Here is an 18,106-nt window from a genome sequence, read left to right as displayed (position 1 = left end):
AATCTCAACCATTCATTATTTTATGAAATTCTATTCTAATTTCTAGCTTGAATTGTCAAAGACCAGAGTCTCGTTTTCACAAGATATGAAAAGGAGGCTTTATCTTGCTATTCCCGACAATCACTCTTTTGAGGGTTAAAAGAGAGGATCAATGTCTACTCTTTTCCAATCCAAACTAGCAAAATAGGCTTCTTACGAGATGGAAGACTTCCTTCATCGAGTGTGTCCGTTCAACTGAAACTCTTGAAAATGCCGAAAAAGCAGCCAGGAAAGAAAAACCCGTCCATTATTGATTGCAATAATAACATTAAAAAGAATCATTTTTAGGTATGCACAATACTATAACAAAACATAAACGACAACAATAATGTTTTATTTTTAAAGAAAACGACAACCAAAGACATGACATGTTTTTTTATATGAAATTTTAAAGTTTCCATTTTTACCGGACTCAACACTCCCTTGGACCTTGAAGAAAGGTCAAATTTCAAAATCTAGGGCAAACTCCCTTTTTCGCCCATTTCGATTCCCAATTCAGAGAGAGAGAGAGAGAGAGAGAGAGAGAGAGAGAGAGAGAGAGATCCTTCAAAATTTTCAATTCGTCAAGCAATCCGATCGTCGTTGACCGACGTTGTCTTATCCCTCTCCGATTTGACCCTTTTTCCGACAGCTTCCCATTAAAGCCAATGTCCTGAAGAAGGTTCATCCACGAATCCCTGTTTGGTTTTTTCTTGTTTTCTCCACGATTTTTGGATGTCATCATCCCTCCACGGACTACTGAATTGACTCGAGGCTCCAATTCGGGGGTTCTTGAGGGTAATTTTTCTGTCTCTGTAATGGGATCTTCCTGCTCTACTCTTTTTTAATTGTTTTTCAGTGGTTTGTTTATGAATCTAATGAGATGGGTATAGCTGTGTCCTTTTCAATTCTATTATGTTCATGATTCTGTTCTATTCCTTTCTTCTCCTATGCCCTTTTTCTTTTGAATGATACAGTCATTGGCTCCTTATCTATTTGTTTGTTGATTGATGAACTTTGCAGTTTGTGTCAACGTTGTAACTTTTAAGGTTGTTTTAGCACTGTGATAAAAGTGGAGCTAGTCTTTGTTTGGTGTCTTTTTCCCAGAATTTGTAACATGTCTGTGAATTAAATGTTATGTTTCCTTCCCTTGATAGCATATGGTTATACTGATATTTTCTTATCGTTATTTCAGGCTAACCTGTGGTACCTAGGACACTTCGAACATCTGCACTTGGACCGCCAAATGGGACTTTGTGCTAGTAAGGTAAGAGCCCTTTGGAACATTTAATCTAGTAATGTTAGTAGAGGACTTTGTGGTGGTTTGTCGTGTTGGATTGATGTTTGTACCTGGAACTTTTTTTTAATTAATTGTGATACCTAAATAGAATACTATGGATCGGGCCGAAGTTATGAGTTAGAACGTTGATGAGTAACGGGGGAATGAATCTGGCTAGAGCCTGGTTCTGTGGGGTTCAAAGGAGGACTAGATATGTGAGATCCCACATCGGTTGGAAAGGAGAACGAAACATTCTTTATAAGGGTGTGGAAACCTCTCCCTAGTAGACGCGTTTTAAAAACCTTAAGGGGAAGCTTGAAAGGGAAAACCTAAAGGGGACACTATCAAATAGCGGTGGGCTTGGGCTGTTACAAATGGTATTAGAGCTAGACATGGGGCGATGTGCAGTGAGGAGGTTGAGTCTCGAATGGGGTGGACACGAGGCGGTGTGCCAACAAGGACGCTGGACCTCGAAGGGGGTGGATTGGGGTTCCACATCGATGGCAGAAGGGAACGAGTGCCAACAAGGACGCTGGGCCCTGAAGGCGGGTCGATTGTCAGATCCCACGTTGGTTGGGGAGGAGAACGAAACATTCAGATAAGGGTGTGGAAACCTCTCCCTAGCAGACGCGTTTTAAAAACCTTAAAGGGAACCTTGAGAGGGAAAGCCCAAAGTGGACACTATCTACTAGCGGTGGGCTTGGGCTGTTACAAATGGTACAGAGCTAGACATGGGGCGATGTGCAGTGAGGAGGTTGAATCTCGAAGGGGGGTAGACACGAGGCGGTGTGCCAACAAGGACGCTGGGCCCTGAAGGGGGTGAACACGAGGCGGTGTGCGAACAAGGACGTTGGGCCCCGAAGGGGGTGGATTGGGGGGTCCCACATCGATTGGAGAAAGGAACGAGTGCCAGTGAGGGCGCTAGGCCCTGAAGGGGGGTGGATTGTGAGATCCCACATCAGTTGGGGAGGAGAACGAAGCACTCTTTATAAGGGTGTGGAAACCTCTCCCTAGTAGACGTGTTTTAAAAACCTTGAAGGAAAGCCCAAAGAAGACAATATGTGCTAGCGGTGGGTTTGGGCTTGGGCTGTTACAAGATATGTTTGCTTGGCTCTATGTGTTGGAATATTGTTTAAGATGGTGCTTTATAATCATTAGCATTACACCATAGAAGGGTACTATTCAACATTTTCTACAGTTATACACTGACTTCAGCAATGCCCCAAAACTTCGATTCTACCCGAGCGTTCGTCAGCTCCTCCTCGTAATTTTGTGTTGACGATCCTATAAAATAAAAACTACGAAAAAGGATCATTTCTGAGATTTCGACGCACTGCCTGTTTTATGCTTGTTAACGTTCATCTAACTCGGAAGTTTTTGTGTTCCTTGTTTCTAGTCCGAAACCAAAGACGATGAGTCTGAGCATCATGTCGAGTTTGCCACCGGAAATGTGCAGCTCATCACAACCAAAGAAGCTTGGGAGCAAAAGATGGAAGAAGCTAATAAGGATGGCAAAATTGTAAGATTTTGATTAGTTTATTGGCTTTGAGCACTGCTGTTGTTTCTGGATGTTATCTCGTAGATAAAATCAGCCCCGTTCGTGTTCGTTTCTTTAATTATCTGATAAAAACGAAACGACGCAGAGAGTATAATAGATAGTCTATTTTATGTCATGTCCTTATTTTGTTGCTCAGTTCTTTGCAAGGGAGGTGGGCTTGATCCTCCCCTGCCTTTGGTAATGAAAATTCTCTTATCAAAACGGGTTTAATCCTTTCGTAATCGAGATTATGCATCGACAGGTGATAGCGAACTTCAGTGCATCGTGGTGTGGTCCGTGCAAGGTGGTTGCTCCATTCTACAGCGAATTGTCGGAGAAATACCCGTCTTTGATGTTCCTAGTAGTCGATGTTGATGAATTAACTGTGAGTAATGAAAGAATTTATTCAAACTCTTTTTTCATTTTCTTTCTTGTTCTCGTGGGTTGTTTTTGTCAATTTGAACATAGTTCAATTGGTAAGATACTAATTATCATCAGCCCAGTAGATATGTGAGATCCCACATTGGTTGGAAAGTAGAACAAAACATTCCTTATAAGGGTGTGGAAGCATCTCCCTAGTAGACACGTTTAAACCGTGAGGCTGACGCGACATGTAACAGGCCAAAGCGGACAATATCTGCTAACGGTGGGCTTGGGCTGTTACAAATGGTATCAGAGTCGGACACTGTGTAACGAACCAAATCCATTGCTAGTAGATATTGTCCTCTTTCGGGCTTCCCCTCAAGGCTTTAAAACGCGTTTGCTAGGGGAAGGTTTCCACACCCTTATAAAGGTGATTTGTTCTCCTCCCCAACCAATGTGGGACATCACAATGAATGTGGATCTGGGTCTTTACAAATGGTATCAGAGCCAGTCACCGGATGATGTGTCAGCCTTCTCGCTGTTTCTCGAAGGGGGATAGACACGAGGCGGTGTGCCAATAAGGACGTTGGGTCCCAAAGGGGGGTGGATTTGGTGGTAGTCCCACATCGATTGGAGAAAGGAATGAGTGCCAGCGAGGATGCTGGGTCCCGAAGGGGAGTGGATAGGAATGAGTGCCAGCGAGGATGCTGGGTCCCGAAGGGGAGTGGATTGTGATGTCCCACATTGGTTGGGGAGGAGAACAAATCACCCTTTATAAGGGTGTGGAAACCTTCCCCTAGCAAACGCGTTTTAAAGCCTTGAGGGGAAGCCCGAAAGGGAAAGCCCATAAAGGACAATATCTACTAGTGGTGGATTTGGGTCGTTACACACTGGGCGGTGTGCCAGCGAGGACGTTGGGCCCCCAAAAGGGGTGGATTGTGAGCGTTGGGCCCCCAAAAGGGGTGGATTGTGAGATCCCACATCGGTCGGAGAGGGGAACGAAACATTTTTTATAAGGGTGTGGAAACATCTCCCTAGTAGATGCGATTTAAAACTGTGAAGTGCGTTACATAATGGTCTAAAGTGGACAATATCTACTAGTAGTGGGCTTGAGCTGTTACAATTGGTATTAGAGCCAGACACCGAGCTGTGTGCCAGCGAGAACGCTGGCCCCCAAGGAGGGCGGATTGTGAGATGAAGCTCGTCTAATTCACTACCCCTCCGTTCACTTCATAATCAGCTATAGATTAAGCCTGTTTGGGCTACATTTCTCAGCATATGCTTTGGTGTGTTGCAGGACTTCAGCACCACTTGGGATATCAAAGCTACTCCTACCTTTTTCTTCCTCAAAGAAGGACAGCAAATCGACAAGCTCGTCGGGGCGAACAAACCCGAACTAGAGCTGAAAGTCACTGCATTAGCGGATTCTCTTCCTCCCAATCAAGTATGACTTCTGGTAAATATCATTATGAACCCTGCAAGTATCTTCCCTGTATTGTGGATTTATGGTGTTTTTTCCCTTTGTATAATGCTACCCCCTCTTTTAAGTGTAGACATGTGAGGTTGGCTATGAGTTATATTTATTTTGAACTTATTGGAACTCTTGTAAAGCTTTAGGCTTTTAATTCTTCCCCTTTGCAAGAAAAAAAAAAAAAAGGATGGATCCTTTACTTGTTCGGGATCTGTTTTATAGGTCGTATAACTCTGTCCTTGAGTTTCAAGTTTTTTATGGTGTTCATATCGAAGTTTTCATTTGAACTTATAAATATGTCACAGCTCTTCAATCACAACATCACTAATTTGTTTGAAAAATATGTATCAGCTCAAACCTACCGCTAGTAGATATTGTCCGTTTTAGTCCGTTATGTATTGCCATCAGCTTCATGACTATAAAAAGCGTCTATTAGGGAGAGGTTTCCATATGTTCTCCTCTCCAATTGATGTGAGATTTCACAATCCACTCTCCTTGGAAGCCTAGCATTCTCGCTGGCACACCGCTTAATGTTTGACTCTAATATCATTTGTAACACATCAAACTCACCACTAGTGGATATTATCTGTTTTGACCCGTTACGTATTGTCGTCAACCTCATGGTTTTAAAATGCGTTTGCTAGGAACGAGATCCAAAAATATGGACTTGAGACTAAAAAAATATATATATTAAAGACAAAGTAAAAAGAATGACATAGATTAGTACAAAATAATACACTTAAGCAGTCAATAATAAAGAAACAGTGCAGGCAAAGGGAAAAAAAATCAATCCACACAAGAAAGTGAGTAAGAAGTAAAAATATGTTTGAATATACCGATATCTCTATCGATACTTTATACATACAATTCATACTACCAGGCAGAATAATAAACGATATTTTGCTTTGGATTGAAACAATTCGTAGCCTCTGATTGTACTTTTGATCAATCAAAACTATGAAAGTATTATGGCCTTACAGAGTTGAGTGAGTTCTGCCTCTCCTTCAGATGTTAACGACCTTTTGGGTTCATGATCTGTGAGAATACAGCACTCGGCGTCAACCCGTCCGAATCTTCACTGGCAAGGCTTCGGCTTCCGATGCTCATACTGATTCCGGTGCTTCTCGAGTCGGTTATGTTTCCATCGATGCCTGGGGAAGCATCTAGATCCTTCTTGCCTTTGTAAACTACATCGAGCTGACCTTCTTCTATGTCCATCCCGCTGCCTAGCTTGCCACTCTCTTCGGCACTCTCCTGCAGCTGCAATGCGAACTCTAGATTCCAGAGAACGTCGCCCATCGATGGCCTGTCGATGCCCTGATCAGACACACATTTCATTGCTGTCTCTGCAAATTTCTTGAGACACTCCGATGCAATCTTCCCCTTAAGGAATGGGTCGATTATCTGATCTAAAATGCCTTTGATGTAGCAGTGTGCAGCCCATTCAGCTAAACTCACTTGCTCCTTGGGGAGTGTTGGGTTCAAGGCTGGCCGAGCGCATAGGACCTCAAAGAGAACGACTCCGAAGGAGTAAACATCTGATTTGTCAGTCAATTGCTGTCGCCTAAAGTATTCAGGATCCAAGTATCCAAAACTACCTTTCACTACAGTGCTAACATGGGTGTGATCCAATGTAGGACCCGTTTTCGACAACCCGAAATCAGATACTTTTGCCACCCACTTTTCATCCAAAAGGATGTTGGTTGTCTTCACATCTCGGTGAATAATTGTATACTTGGCACCAGTGTGGAGATAATGCAGACCACGGGCAGCTCCGATGCATATTTCGAGCCTTTGCCTCCAAGACAATGGTGGCTTGTGAGTCTTGTATAAATGTTCTCGCAGTGTTCCATGAGCCATGCAATCATAAACCAGGATCATTTCACAATTCTCTTCGCAGTAGCCAATCAACGACACAAGGTGGCGATGGCGAAGCTTAGAGAGCATTTCAATCTCGGTCTGAAATTCATGCACACCTTGCTCGGAGAGAGGGTTCCCACGCTTAATGGCAACTTCCGTAGTCCCACCATCAATGACTCCCTTATAAACTTTTCCAAAACCACCCACTCCAAGGAGTAAAGATTCATCGAAGTCCCTTGTGGCAGCCTTGATCTCAGAAAATGAGAAGTGGCGGCAAAGGTTGGAAGGCAGGGAGGAGGTATAGCTTCCAGTTGTATTTGTCTTAGCAGATCCAGCTGAATGGGAATTTCCATAGAGAGAAAGAGGGAGCCATCCTGACGGCCCTTCAACCGAGCTAGAATCTTTCCCATGCCCACGGCGGCGTTTAGCAACAACAAAGAAACCAATGATCAGAGCTAAAGCAGCTACTCCACAAACAACTCCAGCAATGATCCCTGCCTTATTCTTCGATTTACCATGAGAAGATGCTGGGTTAGCTAATGATGGATCAATAATTTCCTGTTTTGGCGCAGGAATAGGATTCGGCCCTGCAAGATTAGCATTCGAGTCACTGATTTTGAATATCTCCACTCCGTTCAAGATTGAATCGTAGTAATTGGGGACCATAGACTTGTCTGGATGCAGTTCGAGCCATAAATCCTTCTGTGGACTTCCACCACTAGGAATGAAAACCACATAATCTTTGTACACAGGAATATAGTTACTTCCAGCCCAGGCAACCACGTCAGCACCATCCATAGCAGTTTGATTAAAGATGTAAATGTCAAAGACTCTTTGGTTGACTTTTGTGATATTTGCAGCAACCTCACAAAAATGGAGCCTAACAAGGTAAAAGAACCCAGAGTCAACAGGCAATATCCATGTCATGTTATAATTCAAATTGACATTGTTATCAGGTCCCATTGCTCTAGCAGTGGAGTAGACATCAACCGGCGCAACATAAGTAGGAATACTCGGCGGATAATTAATCGTCGTGTTCTGATCAGTAGTCATTGTCACTCCCTGTGCTGCACCATACAAATATGGTGTGTCATCAGACCAAGACCTATACATTCCCGTATCGCCGGAAGGCATAATATCATTGCCCCCGACGTTCAACCGATAGACATTCTCAAGTGCAGTGGTGTTATCCACAGTGAAGGGAGTAGATGGGCCAACAACCAGAAGAGTCCCAGAAGTATCGCTGTAAATATCAGCCATGGATACAATCTCAATCCCATTCACAAATGCATAGGCCTTTGGATGACTGGAGGATGGAACGAAAGTCAAGTTCAACCATCCATCTTCAACATAGATCGAGTATTCCTTAATGATATAAGCAAAATTCAAAGCCTCGGCAGTTTGTGCAGCGCTGAAGTTTTTAAGAAGGGTATAGGATTGAGTGGAGACAGAGAAAAGAGCATCAGATGCATTAAGGCCACTATAAGAAGAAGGGTAAAAGTAGAGACGAACGAATAAACGACTAGGGGCCACAGGAAAGCTGTAGGTGAAATTAGAGCTGAAAACCCTAGCCGTCATGAAAGGGATATCAGGAACAGAAGGATCCTGGGTAGCGGCTTTCGATACGGTGCTATTCCCCCTCGCTGGAATAAACTTGGATTTGTCATCGGTCATCCATTTCCGATTATCGACGTCGTTGGCAGTCGAAGGCCCTCCACAATCGAGGAGGATGAAATCCCGGGGAACGTAATTGTCTGCTAAAACCACATGAACATCGAAGAACAAGCAAACGAAAACAGAGATCGATGCAAATGCAAATGCAAGACGGAACTTATGAATTTCCTTCATGAGTCAACTCGAAAACTTCTTCCTCTCTAGATCAGAACAACATCAACAGCCGATTAAACTTGACAAGAATCCAAAATTTCCTACACAGAAATCAACAGAACAAGTAAATCACCAACTTCCAGCATCAGCAAGCAACCACTCAATCATCATACGAGTTCGATCCGAGAAATTACAAGCCAAAGAAGTGAAAATCAAAAAGGATGTAAGATGAATCAGATCCAAGCAAAGGAAAAACACAAAGCTAAAGCAAATTATCTCCTTCGATGGATCCAGAAAGTAGGGATTTGGAGGAGAAAGCTTACCTGGAGAGAGGCGATTGAGGAACCGGATTGAAGAGGAAGGAGAAGCAGAGAGATGACTGTGAAACAATGGTGGAAACCCCAAAAGTAAAAGACCCGAAACCGTAGGAAATGGGGAAGAAGATGGTGCCAGCCAAGAGCTTCGGTGCGGGCCGCAATATTCAGTGTCTCACTCAATCAGCTTTCCAATTGTTCTACAATTTGACCCTTGGTTTTCAACTTATCTACGATTTTGCCACTACCTCTTTGGGTTAGGTGTGACAACTGCCCGTAACTATCACCAATTTGAGAATAGTTCAACACCGAAAACATACTTACAATTATTTAATTTCTACCGTGCTATAATTAAACTCAAATTTTAAATGAAAAAAAAAAAAAATTCATAATTTGAAATCGAGGAAATGAATTGTGTGTTTATAAGCCATAAGAACACGTTTTTTTGTTTGTGTAGCTCGAGCTGCTTTGCTCGGTAAGAAATGAAAGAGAAGTTTAGTAGAGATTTTTATCGAAGTATAAAAAATCATACATAGTGTGACAATAGGAACTCTATTTACTAAGAATTACTGTTGGGTTACGGATGTTGATGATCCAATTACAGAGTTTTCGAGCGTCACGTCGTACTTTAGTAGGTTTGGATGTCATGTTGCGAAAGACGTGACCGGCCGAGCTAACTTATCGATGATAGAAGGTGGAAAGCAAAGGGATCCTTGAGTTGGACATAATCGAGTAATGTCATATCCTGTTTGACATAGACCTAGGTTAAACTGTGGATCGTGGATATGAACTATCTCACTAAAAGATAGTAACATTATGTACATTTTGGATTTTATTATGATAGGTATGTATTAAACCCGACCAATTTGGTATCATCTTATTGCAATCAAAATTAACCTGGACGTACCTTAATAGTTATCTGGATGAAAATTTCAAATTTTCGCTCCTACGGAATGTCTTGTTCTAAAAGAAATAGAAAAAACACAGACCAAATAATTATACCAATTCACGGGTTTTATCCATATTTTGACTTAAGACTCAATTTCACTTTTTAAGTTATGTAATCCACTGTACTAACCGAGTCACCATATCGTAAATACTCACGGTAGGATTAAAAAAAATTATTATTATTATTTTTTGTAATAATATAACAATAAAAAAAAATTGAAACTACAATTTATTAAAAATACCCGTAAATTTTGTACTTTATCTCAAAAATACCCTTAAACTTTCAAAATTTTAATAATACACTTCATCATTAGTATTTTGTTTCAAAAATACTCTTGAACTTTAAAAAAAAAAAAAATTACCGTTAACACTCAATTTCACTTTTTAAGTTATGTAATCCACTGTACTAACCGAGTCACCATATAATACTCAGTGTACGATTAAAAAAAATTATTTTTTTTTGTAATAATATAACAATAAAAAAAAATCGAAACTACAATTTATTAAAAATCCCGTAAATTTTGTACTTTATCTCAAAAATACCCTTAAACTTTCAAAATTTTAATAATACACTTCATTATTAGTATTTTGTTTCAAAAATACTCTTGAACTTAAAAAAAAAAAAAAAAAAGAATTACCGTTAATATATAAATAGAAATTGATCATATGTGTTTATAGATAATTTCCAAACTTTTTATTTTATTTATTTTTAGGGAATATTAAATAAAATATTAATTATTTTGGACATTTTTTAGATAAAAGGCAAAATTACGTATATACCCTTTTGTGAAACAAAAAGCGGCCAACTAATATATCTCTGGTGTCGTTGGGTTTGATGGCATATGCGGAAAAGTTTGAATTTGTGGTGGATGGTACGCTATGACTCGATGGACGGTGGATATGAGAGAGAAGTTTAATCGGACGGACAGAAACATTTAGAGAGAGAGATAAGCCAAAATGAAACTAAAAAATAATATTAATAAAAATTGTGTTGAATAAATCAAATAATGGTCTATTATATATATTTTTATTTCGTGATTTTACGCGTTTTCTTTTTATTTATTTATTTATTTTTAAAATTAATTTTAATCGGAATAAAGCGTACACGCGTTTGTATTTGGTTTATCAGTCGGCGCGTCGTGACGCCCATTAGGCGCCAGCTATTTTTAGTTCTAAATACCAACGTGGGTGGGCCCACTTCCACCTGTCTTCCCATTCCCGGCTTACGTGGATAAATCAGGTTTTTTTTTTTTTTTCATTTTTAAATAATTATCATTTTAAAATGATAAAATCTAACCTTTTTACATTTTCTTTTTCATACGTGTCAATTTTTTTTTTTTTGAAAATTAAAGAATATAATTTTTAAAAGCTTATATTTTGTTTTTGATGTCTTAAAATTGATTTTTTTTTTATTAACAGATATTAAACAATATTAAAAATAATGTGTGAAAAAAATAAGTAATAGTTTATGTTTTTATATATATTAAGAATTAGGCTTATATATTTAAACCAAACTAATAAATGACTGTCAAATCATCAGAAAGTCAAACCATAAATAAAAGTCAAAAGGAATAAAGTTGTGATAATTCACATCCAAAACACACTGTCAAAATCATAAAATAAAACCAAGAAAATATATTTTATTTTTCTTTTATTTATGTATGGTAAACAAGTTCTAAGGAGGATTAGTTGGGCATCGAATTCGTTCTCTTATCAAATTAATATGGGATCTCACAATTCATCATTTTGCGGGCTGCCAATGTTTTTACTAGCATACTATTTGGTGTCTGACTCTAATACTATTTGTAATAGCCTAAGTCATGCGATACATCGTCATCAGCCTCGTGATTTAAAACTACATATGTCACCAGCCTCAACATGATGTGACGAAAAAATTAAAAAGCTTGGAGATAATTTATGAGGTGTAGATAGCCTTTTTTTTCGTCCTAAATTTTATAGATTTTTTTTTTAAATTCAGGAGTATTATTATATATTTTTAAAATTGAAGATTATTTTCGAGATAAAAGTATAAATTTATAGATATTTTTACTTAATTTAATTTTTTTTTATATTATTATTACCTATGACTTCACAAACCATCTTAATTTGAAGCATAAAATAATAATAATAATAATAATAATAATAATAATAATAAATCTTTTTTTGGTTACCAAAAAAATAACAATAATAATAACAATACTACTAATTACATGCAACGCACCGTTTAGTCGGAATTAGGAGTTAGTTTGCTAACTAATTAATTTTTGTTTTTTATTTTTAAAAATAAGTTTATAAACTATTATTAAATTTTTTTGAAAATTTATTTTTTATTTTTTTAAGTTTAGTTTAAGAATTAAAATAATTTTTTTAAAAAAATGCAAATAATTACAAAGAAATTGCAAGAAAATAAACATAATTTTTAAAATTAAAACAAAACATTGAAACATTAAATGGTTATCAAACTTCCAAAGCATTCTTTAAATTTTCTTTAATGAATACCTAATTTGGGTTCGGTCATTATTTTATCGTCAATTATTTAATATATAGATTAGTAGACGGGTGAAATTTGACGATAGACTAATCAAAAATATCAAGATAATATCTTTTTTTCGTTAAAATATCATTCAATAATATTTTTATATTAATTTTTATCAAAATTAATTAAATAATAATAATAATAATAATAATAATAATAATTACCGTGCAAGAAAATATTCTAATACATATTACATTAATAACTAAAATCTCGTAAAATTCAAATATTAAACCTTCAAAAGTAACATCACACCACTAACATTCTGTCAGTAATTTTTAATCTTCGTAATAATTTTAAAAGTAGAGTAGGGTTAGGTTATAACCCTATTCTCGGATTAGTCGATTTGACCCAAAAAAATGTCAACTCACGAACTGACCTGATTTTTCACTTTTTCACTTTTTCAAAAAGTCAACCCAACCGAAAAACAGCTACCTATGTGTTTGATATTGGTCGAGATTCTCTAAAAAGTGGCATTGGTTTAAAGGTTATAATCTCGCAAATGAATATATAAATTTCTACTTACAACCTCATTTCTTGACCAGGTTTAGTTTTGAAATAACTGCTGCTGCTTGATCACTCCCCAACAAGAAATAAGGATGCCTCAGAGCAGCGGAAGCCGATAAACGCCCCCTTCTAAGCGATCCTCTCTCCGAAATGAGCTTCGTTGCGAGATCCCACCCTCTCCTCGAGTCAAGATCGAGTATCGTCAAATCAGGCTTCGTTCGTGTTCTCTCCCTCCATTCATTCAAGTCATATCCATAGTTCTTAATTTCCATATTGAAATTCTTCAATCCAGCACTGCTCCTCAAGCTTGGTACTGCCATTTGCATAAGCACAATACCAGCAGAATACATGTCGAACAAATCAGGGCTGTTCAGCTGCAATAACAAAAGTTCGAGAGCCTACATTAGTTCGAGAGGAGAACGAAACACGGGTGTGGAAACCTTTCTCTATCAGACGCGTTTTGAAAATTTTGAGGGGAAGCCCGAGAGGGAAAGTCCAAAAAGGACAATATCTGCTAAGGGTGGGCTTCGGCCGTTACACATGGTATCAAAGCCAGACACCGGGTAATGTGCCAACAAGGAGACTAGGCCTCGAAGTGGATTGGGGGGTCCCACATCGATTGGAGAAGGGAGTGAGTGTCAGCGAGGATACTGACCCCGAAGGGGGGTGGATTGTGTGATCCCACATTGGTTGGAGAGGAGAACGAAACACCTTTAATAAGGGTGTGGAAACCTTTGTTTAGCGGACGCGTTTTAAAAACCTTGCGGGGAACCCCAAAAGGAAATAGGACAATATCTACTGGCAGTGGGCTTGGACTGTTACAAATGGTATCAGAGCTAGACACTGCGCGATGTGCTAGCAAGGAGGCTAGGCCTCAAAGTGGATCGGGGGATCTCGGGAACGAGTGCCAGCGAAGACGCGGGACCCCGAAGGGGGGTGGATTGTGAGATCCCACGTCAGTTGGGGAGGAGAACGAAACACTTTTTATAAGGATGTGGAAACCTTTCCCTAGCGGACGCGTTTTAAAAACCTTGAGGGGAACCCCAAAAGGAAAAGCCCAAAGAGGATAATATCTGCTAGTAGTGGGCTTGGACCGTTACAAATAGTATCAGAGCTAGATACTGGGCAATGTGCCAACAAGGAGGCTAGGCCCGAAGTTGACTGGGAGGTCTCAGGAAGACGTTGGGCCCCGAATGGAGGTGGATTGTGAGATCCCACATCGGTTGGGGAGGAGAACAAAACACCTATAAGGATGTGAAAACCTTTCCTTAGTAGACGTGTTCTAAAAACTGTGAGGGAAACCCCGAAAGGAAAAGCCCAAAAAGGACAATATCTGCTAACGATGGACTTGGACCGTTACAGGAAGTCCACAACAGCCTTTGAACAGCATGGATCATTCTAGAGATGAATAAGCTAAACTCAAACAGAACTTGGCATCAAAGATACATCATTTCTAATAAGCATCAGAACCCCAAACTTTGAGCATTAAGAAAAGATCCATGGAGATCAGCTTACCTGCCAGAGAATAGGAGAAAGAAGTGCAGCAATGGGAGCTGGAGGAGGGCTAGGTGTTTCTTCGGGCATCACGTAAAGCTCGGGAGGACAGTAGTCGGGATCCAGCAAAGCAAGGTTCGGTACGTAGTTCTTGCCAATTCGGAGATCGGTGGCTGCCCCGAAATCTATAATCTTTATCTGTCCTTTCTTGGTTACTACTAAGTTTGCTGGCTTTACGTCCCTGTGAACGATGCCCGTGTCATGGATCTTCTTCAATGATGTGATGATTTGGCGGAGTATTTGCTTGATTATCAATGCATTTCTTTCGATCGAGTTCATGCCTTGTAAGACACGTCGGAACATTAGCGTTTCCAAGTTTAGGGGGAAGCTTCTATCTTTCATGTAATCTCCAAGAGTCTGATCTCCCTGCATATAAAACATCCTTGAGATTAAACCACTACAACCCCAAGCCCACCGCTTTGGCCCGTTACGTATCATCGTCAGCCTCACAGTTTTAAAACACGTCTAGTAGGGAGAGGTTTCTACACCCTAATAAGGAATGTTTCGTTCTCCTCTCCAACCGATATGGGATCTCACAATCCGCCCCCCTTGAGGGTCCAGAGTCCTCACTGGCACACCGCCCGGTGTCTGGCTCTGATACCACTTGTAATAACCCAAGCTCACGGTTTTAAAATACGTCTATTAAGGGCAGGTTTTCACACCCTTATAAGGAATGTTTCGTTCCCTCTCCAATTGATGTGGAATCTCACAATCCACCCTCTTTGTAGACCAGCATCCTTGCAGGCACACTGCCCAATGTCTGGCTCTAGTACCATATATAATAGCTCAAGCCCACCACTTGCAGATATTGTCCGCTTTGAGTCATGACATATCGCTGTCAGCCTCACGGTTTAAAACACGTCTATTAAGGAGAGGCTTCCACACCCTTATAAGGAATGTTTCGTTCCCTCTCCAACTGATGTGGAATCTCAAATCCACCCTCTTTGGGGACCAGCGTCCTCGCTGGCACACTACCCAGTGTCTGGCTCTAGTACCATTTGCAATAGCTCAAACCCACCACTAGCAGATATTGTCTGCTTTGAGCCATTACGTATTACCGTCAACCTCACAGTTTTAAAACATGTCTACTAGGGAGAGGTTTCCACACCCTTATAAGGAATGTTTCGTTCCCTCTCCAACCAATGTGGGATCTCACAATCCACCCCTTGGGGGCCCAATGTCACAACCTACCTATGAAGAGAGTAGGTTGTAACCCTCACGTTGCAACAAAAGAAGTGGTGCCCATCCGGCCACGTGACAGGTGTCATGATGCGACCAAGGAGGATGGTGCATCACCTAACACACCACACAATTTAGAGAAAACAAACATAAATTTCAAAGCTCAGAAGACAAAGAACGAAATCATTATCAAACAGAGCCTAAATTTTTCACAAAATGTTTATTGATAAATCTCGAGTTCAAAAACTTTCTACGTCGCTACCTCTCAATTTCATATAACTTTGAATTGATACTCAAGATGAATGGCCAGAAGTGCACATTAATGGATGATAAGATAGCATATGAATAAAGTGTTCTAAAAAATGATACCAAACTCAAGTACCTCGAACTTCCAAACGAGCCATTTTCCTCCTGCAGAGAATTGCCTGTTTTCTCTATCAGCTACAAAACTGCCAAGAAACTCAGCACAAGTTTCAGGCGCTGCTCTTGAAAGCCTGTAGTTAAACCACTCTTCATATTCCCCAAATTTCTCAGCTCCTTTAACTCCAACTTTAATCTGTAAATTGCCATCAAACAGTGTAACCGACTCCCGCTACGGGAATCCGTAGATGAATTTTGAAGAGTAAAACGTAATCGAATAAGGTTTATTATCGACCTCTCTATATGAAAGCGTGCAAAGATGCCTTCACCTATAGGCTTAGAAACAATGCAACTAATCAAAGTGAGACCAACTCGACTCGATTATCGAAGAAAAGTGGATTTGTGTGTAACTAACTCTAGCTCCGGGAATCCATGGATGAATTTTGAAGAGTAAAACGTAATCGAATAAGGTCTATTATCGACCTCTCTATATGAAAGCATGCAAAGATACCTTCTCTTGTAGGCTCAGAAAGAGCCCAACTAATCGAAGTGAGACTAGCTTGACTCGGATATCGAAGAAAAGTGGATTCGTGTGTAACCAACCCATCTCCGGGAATCTATAAATGAATTTTGAAGAGTAAAACGCAATCGAATAAATCAACCTCTCTATATGAAAGCGTGCAAAGATGCCTCCTCCTACAAGCTTAGAAACCATGCAACTAATTAAAGTGAGACCAGCTCGACACGAATATCGAAGAAAAGTGAATTTGTGTGTAACCAACTCCAGCTTTGGAAATCCATAGATGAATTTTGAACAGTATAACGTAATCGAATAAGGTTTATTATCTGACCTCTCTATATGAAAGCGTGCAAAGATGCCTTCTCCTATAGGCTCAGAAACAGTGCAACTAATCAAAGTGAGACCCGCTCGACTGATATCATAATCCATAGATGAATTTTTGAAGAGTAAAACGTAATCGAAGGAAACAGCCACAAACAAGTTTGAAACAGCCACAAAAAATCATTGCATAGAGTGTTACCTTCTTAAGAATCACTTTGTCCTTCCCATCCAACTCCAAAACTTTGCTCGTTCGGTTTTCAATCTTCACATTCTTGGGAAGAAATGCACCCGAATAAACAACTCCGAACGAACCCTCTCCTAGTTTTGAGCCAATCACAAAGTCAGAGCTCTTCAAGTTTCTTCTTCCTATCAAACTATACAGCCCCAGCTGCAGAGGAGCCAGAAGGTACGTATCAATGGCGCCAAACAGAACCCCTGGTCGAGCAGTGAGATAAACCCAAATGAACCCAGCAAAAACAATGAAACCCCATTTCTGCAAATCGCTCAATTCCCCAGAGAATCGTTGAAATTGAACATACCCAGATTGCAAAACTGGAAGTTGATCGACTCGCAGAGGGCCGTCTAGGTTATTGAGGAGATCGTCGGAGATGTCGCCGAAGAATGATGCTCGGCACTTGCCTGCCGGCGGTTTGGGCCTGAAAGTTCCGGCGAAGAGGGGGATTTCTGTTGGAAGAATGGGTTTCAGAGGAGAGAATCGGGTTTGGTGGGTTTGTTGGAGGGAAATTGCAAATGGGAAGATGAGAGAGGCCATTGGCGTGATATCGAGTAAATGGGTGTCGCGATGGGAGGGTGTTGCGCGGCATCATCTTACAGAGTGCGAGAGTGGCGTGGGGCAGTGGCTGCACTGAGGCCGCGTGGCTTTATCACCTTTATCCACTTGTGAGTTCCAAAATCTTTAGCGCTGAGATGTGGGTAAGTGGGTCCGTTTGGGGTTCCTTTTTCTCTTTTTGCATCTCTGGTTCTTGTTTAGAAAACTAATGAACCGAATGGATAGTAGTACAATTGTTCGAACTTTCCGGTCACCGTCAAGGTTTCACGGTGCGCGAAGTCTTTCCGACATCGGCCCTAGTCGGAGCGTTGCAAATTTAGACGACATCGAAGGAAATTTAGCTAGTAGAAATGGGAATTGTTCAGACAAAATGGGGCGATGGTCCAAATGCCCGAAAGGAAATTTCGAGCTTCCACTCGAGGTTTTTAAAACATGGGAAGAGTTTTTTTTATAAAGAATACTTCATCCCCCTCTCCAACATATCCTGAGGTCTCATAATCCACCTCATTAGGGCCAGCAACTGTTACTGACACTCATTTTCCTTTCTATAGCGAATTCGCTATGAGATCTCACAATCCACTCCTTTCGGGGTTTAATGTCCTTGCTCACACACCGCTCGGTATCCACTTCTCTTCGGGGGTCACCAACACATTGCCTGGTGTCCACTCTCCTTCGGAGCTCGTCATCCTCTCTGACACACTGCTCGGTGTCTAGCTTTGATCCTA

The 18,106-nt window shown here is 40.3% G+C and overlaps 3 protein-coding genes across 4 annotated transcripts; 1 reads left to right on the top strand and 2 right to left on the bottom strand.

Annotated features, from left to right (window-relative positions):
- Window positions 1–462: 462 nt before the first annotated feature.
- On the top strand, window positions 463–4,935 carry LOC111803213 (thioredoxin H-type-like). Of its 2 annotated transcripts, none has more exons than XM_023687522.1 (5): window positions 463–700; window positions 1,214–1,285; window positions 2,694–2,816; window positions 3,097–3,219; window positions 4,495–4,935. In XM_023687522.1, exons 2-5 carry the CDS (start codon window positions 1,265–1,267, stop codon window positions 4,645–4,647), a joined length of 420 nt encoding a protein of 139 aa, XP_023543290.1. In that variant the 5' UTR covers window positions 463–700; window positions 1,214–1,264; the 3' UTR covers window positions 4,648–4,935. The 2 variants fall into 2 exon arrangements, with proteins under 2 accessions (XP_023543290.1, XP_023543289.1); XM_023687521.1 differs by having other exon boundaries at window positions 463–816.
- A 435-nt stretch (window positions 4,936–5,370) lies between these two features.
- LOC111803533 (receptor-like protein kinase FERONIA) lies at window positions 5,371–8,838 on the bottom strand. The gene is made up of 2 exons (XM_023687985.1): window positions 8,679–8,838; window positions 5,371–8,456 (listed from the first exon to the last, which is right to left on the bottom strand). The coding sequence occupies exon 2, from the start codon at window positions 8,374–8,376 to the stop codon at window positions 5,680–5,682; it is 2,697 nt and encodes an 898-aa protein (XP_023543753.1). The 5' UTR covers window positions 8,377–8,456; window positions 8,679–8,838; the 3' UTR covers window positions 5,371–5,679.
- Window positions 8,839–12,413: 3,575 nt separating this feature from the next.
- LOC111804569 (serine/threonine-protein kinase STN8, chloroplastic) lies at window positions 12,414–17,437 on the bottom strand. Its single transcript, XM_023689425.1, has 4 exons — window positions 16,791–17,437; window positions 15,773–15,946; window positions 14,173–14,577; window positions 12,414–13,031 (listed from the first exon to the last, which is right to left on the bottom strand). Exons 1-4 carry the CDS (start codon window positions 17,361–17,363, stop codon window positions 12,681–12,683), a joined length of 1,503 nt encoding a protein of 500 aa, XP_023545193.1. The 5' UTR covers window positions 17,364–17,437; the 3' UTR covers window positions 12,414–12,680.
- Window positions 17,438–18,106: the final 669 nt, after the last annotated feature.

This window comes from Cucurbita pepo, chromosome LG10 (assembly GCF_002806865.2).
Source record: "Cucurbita pepo subsp. pepo cultivar mu-cu-16 chromosome LG10, ASM280686v2, whole genome shotgun sequence".
NCBI classification, from domain to species: Eukaryota; Viridiplantae; Streptophyta; class Magnoliopsida; order Cucurbitales; family Cucurbitaceae; genus Cucurbita; species Cucurbita pepo.
The sequence above is the reverse complement of the archived record's forward strand: the minus strand, read 5'-3'. Positions and strand labels throughout refer to the sequence as shown.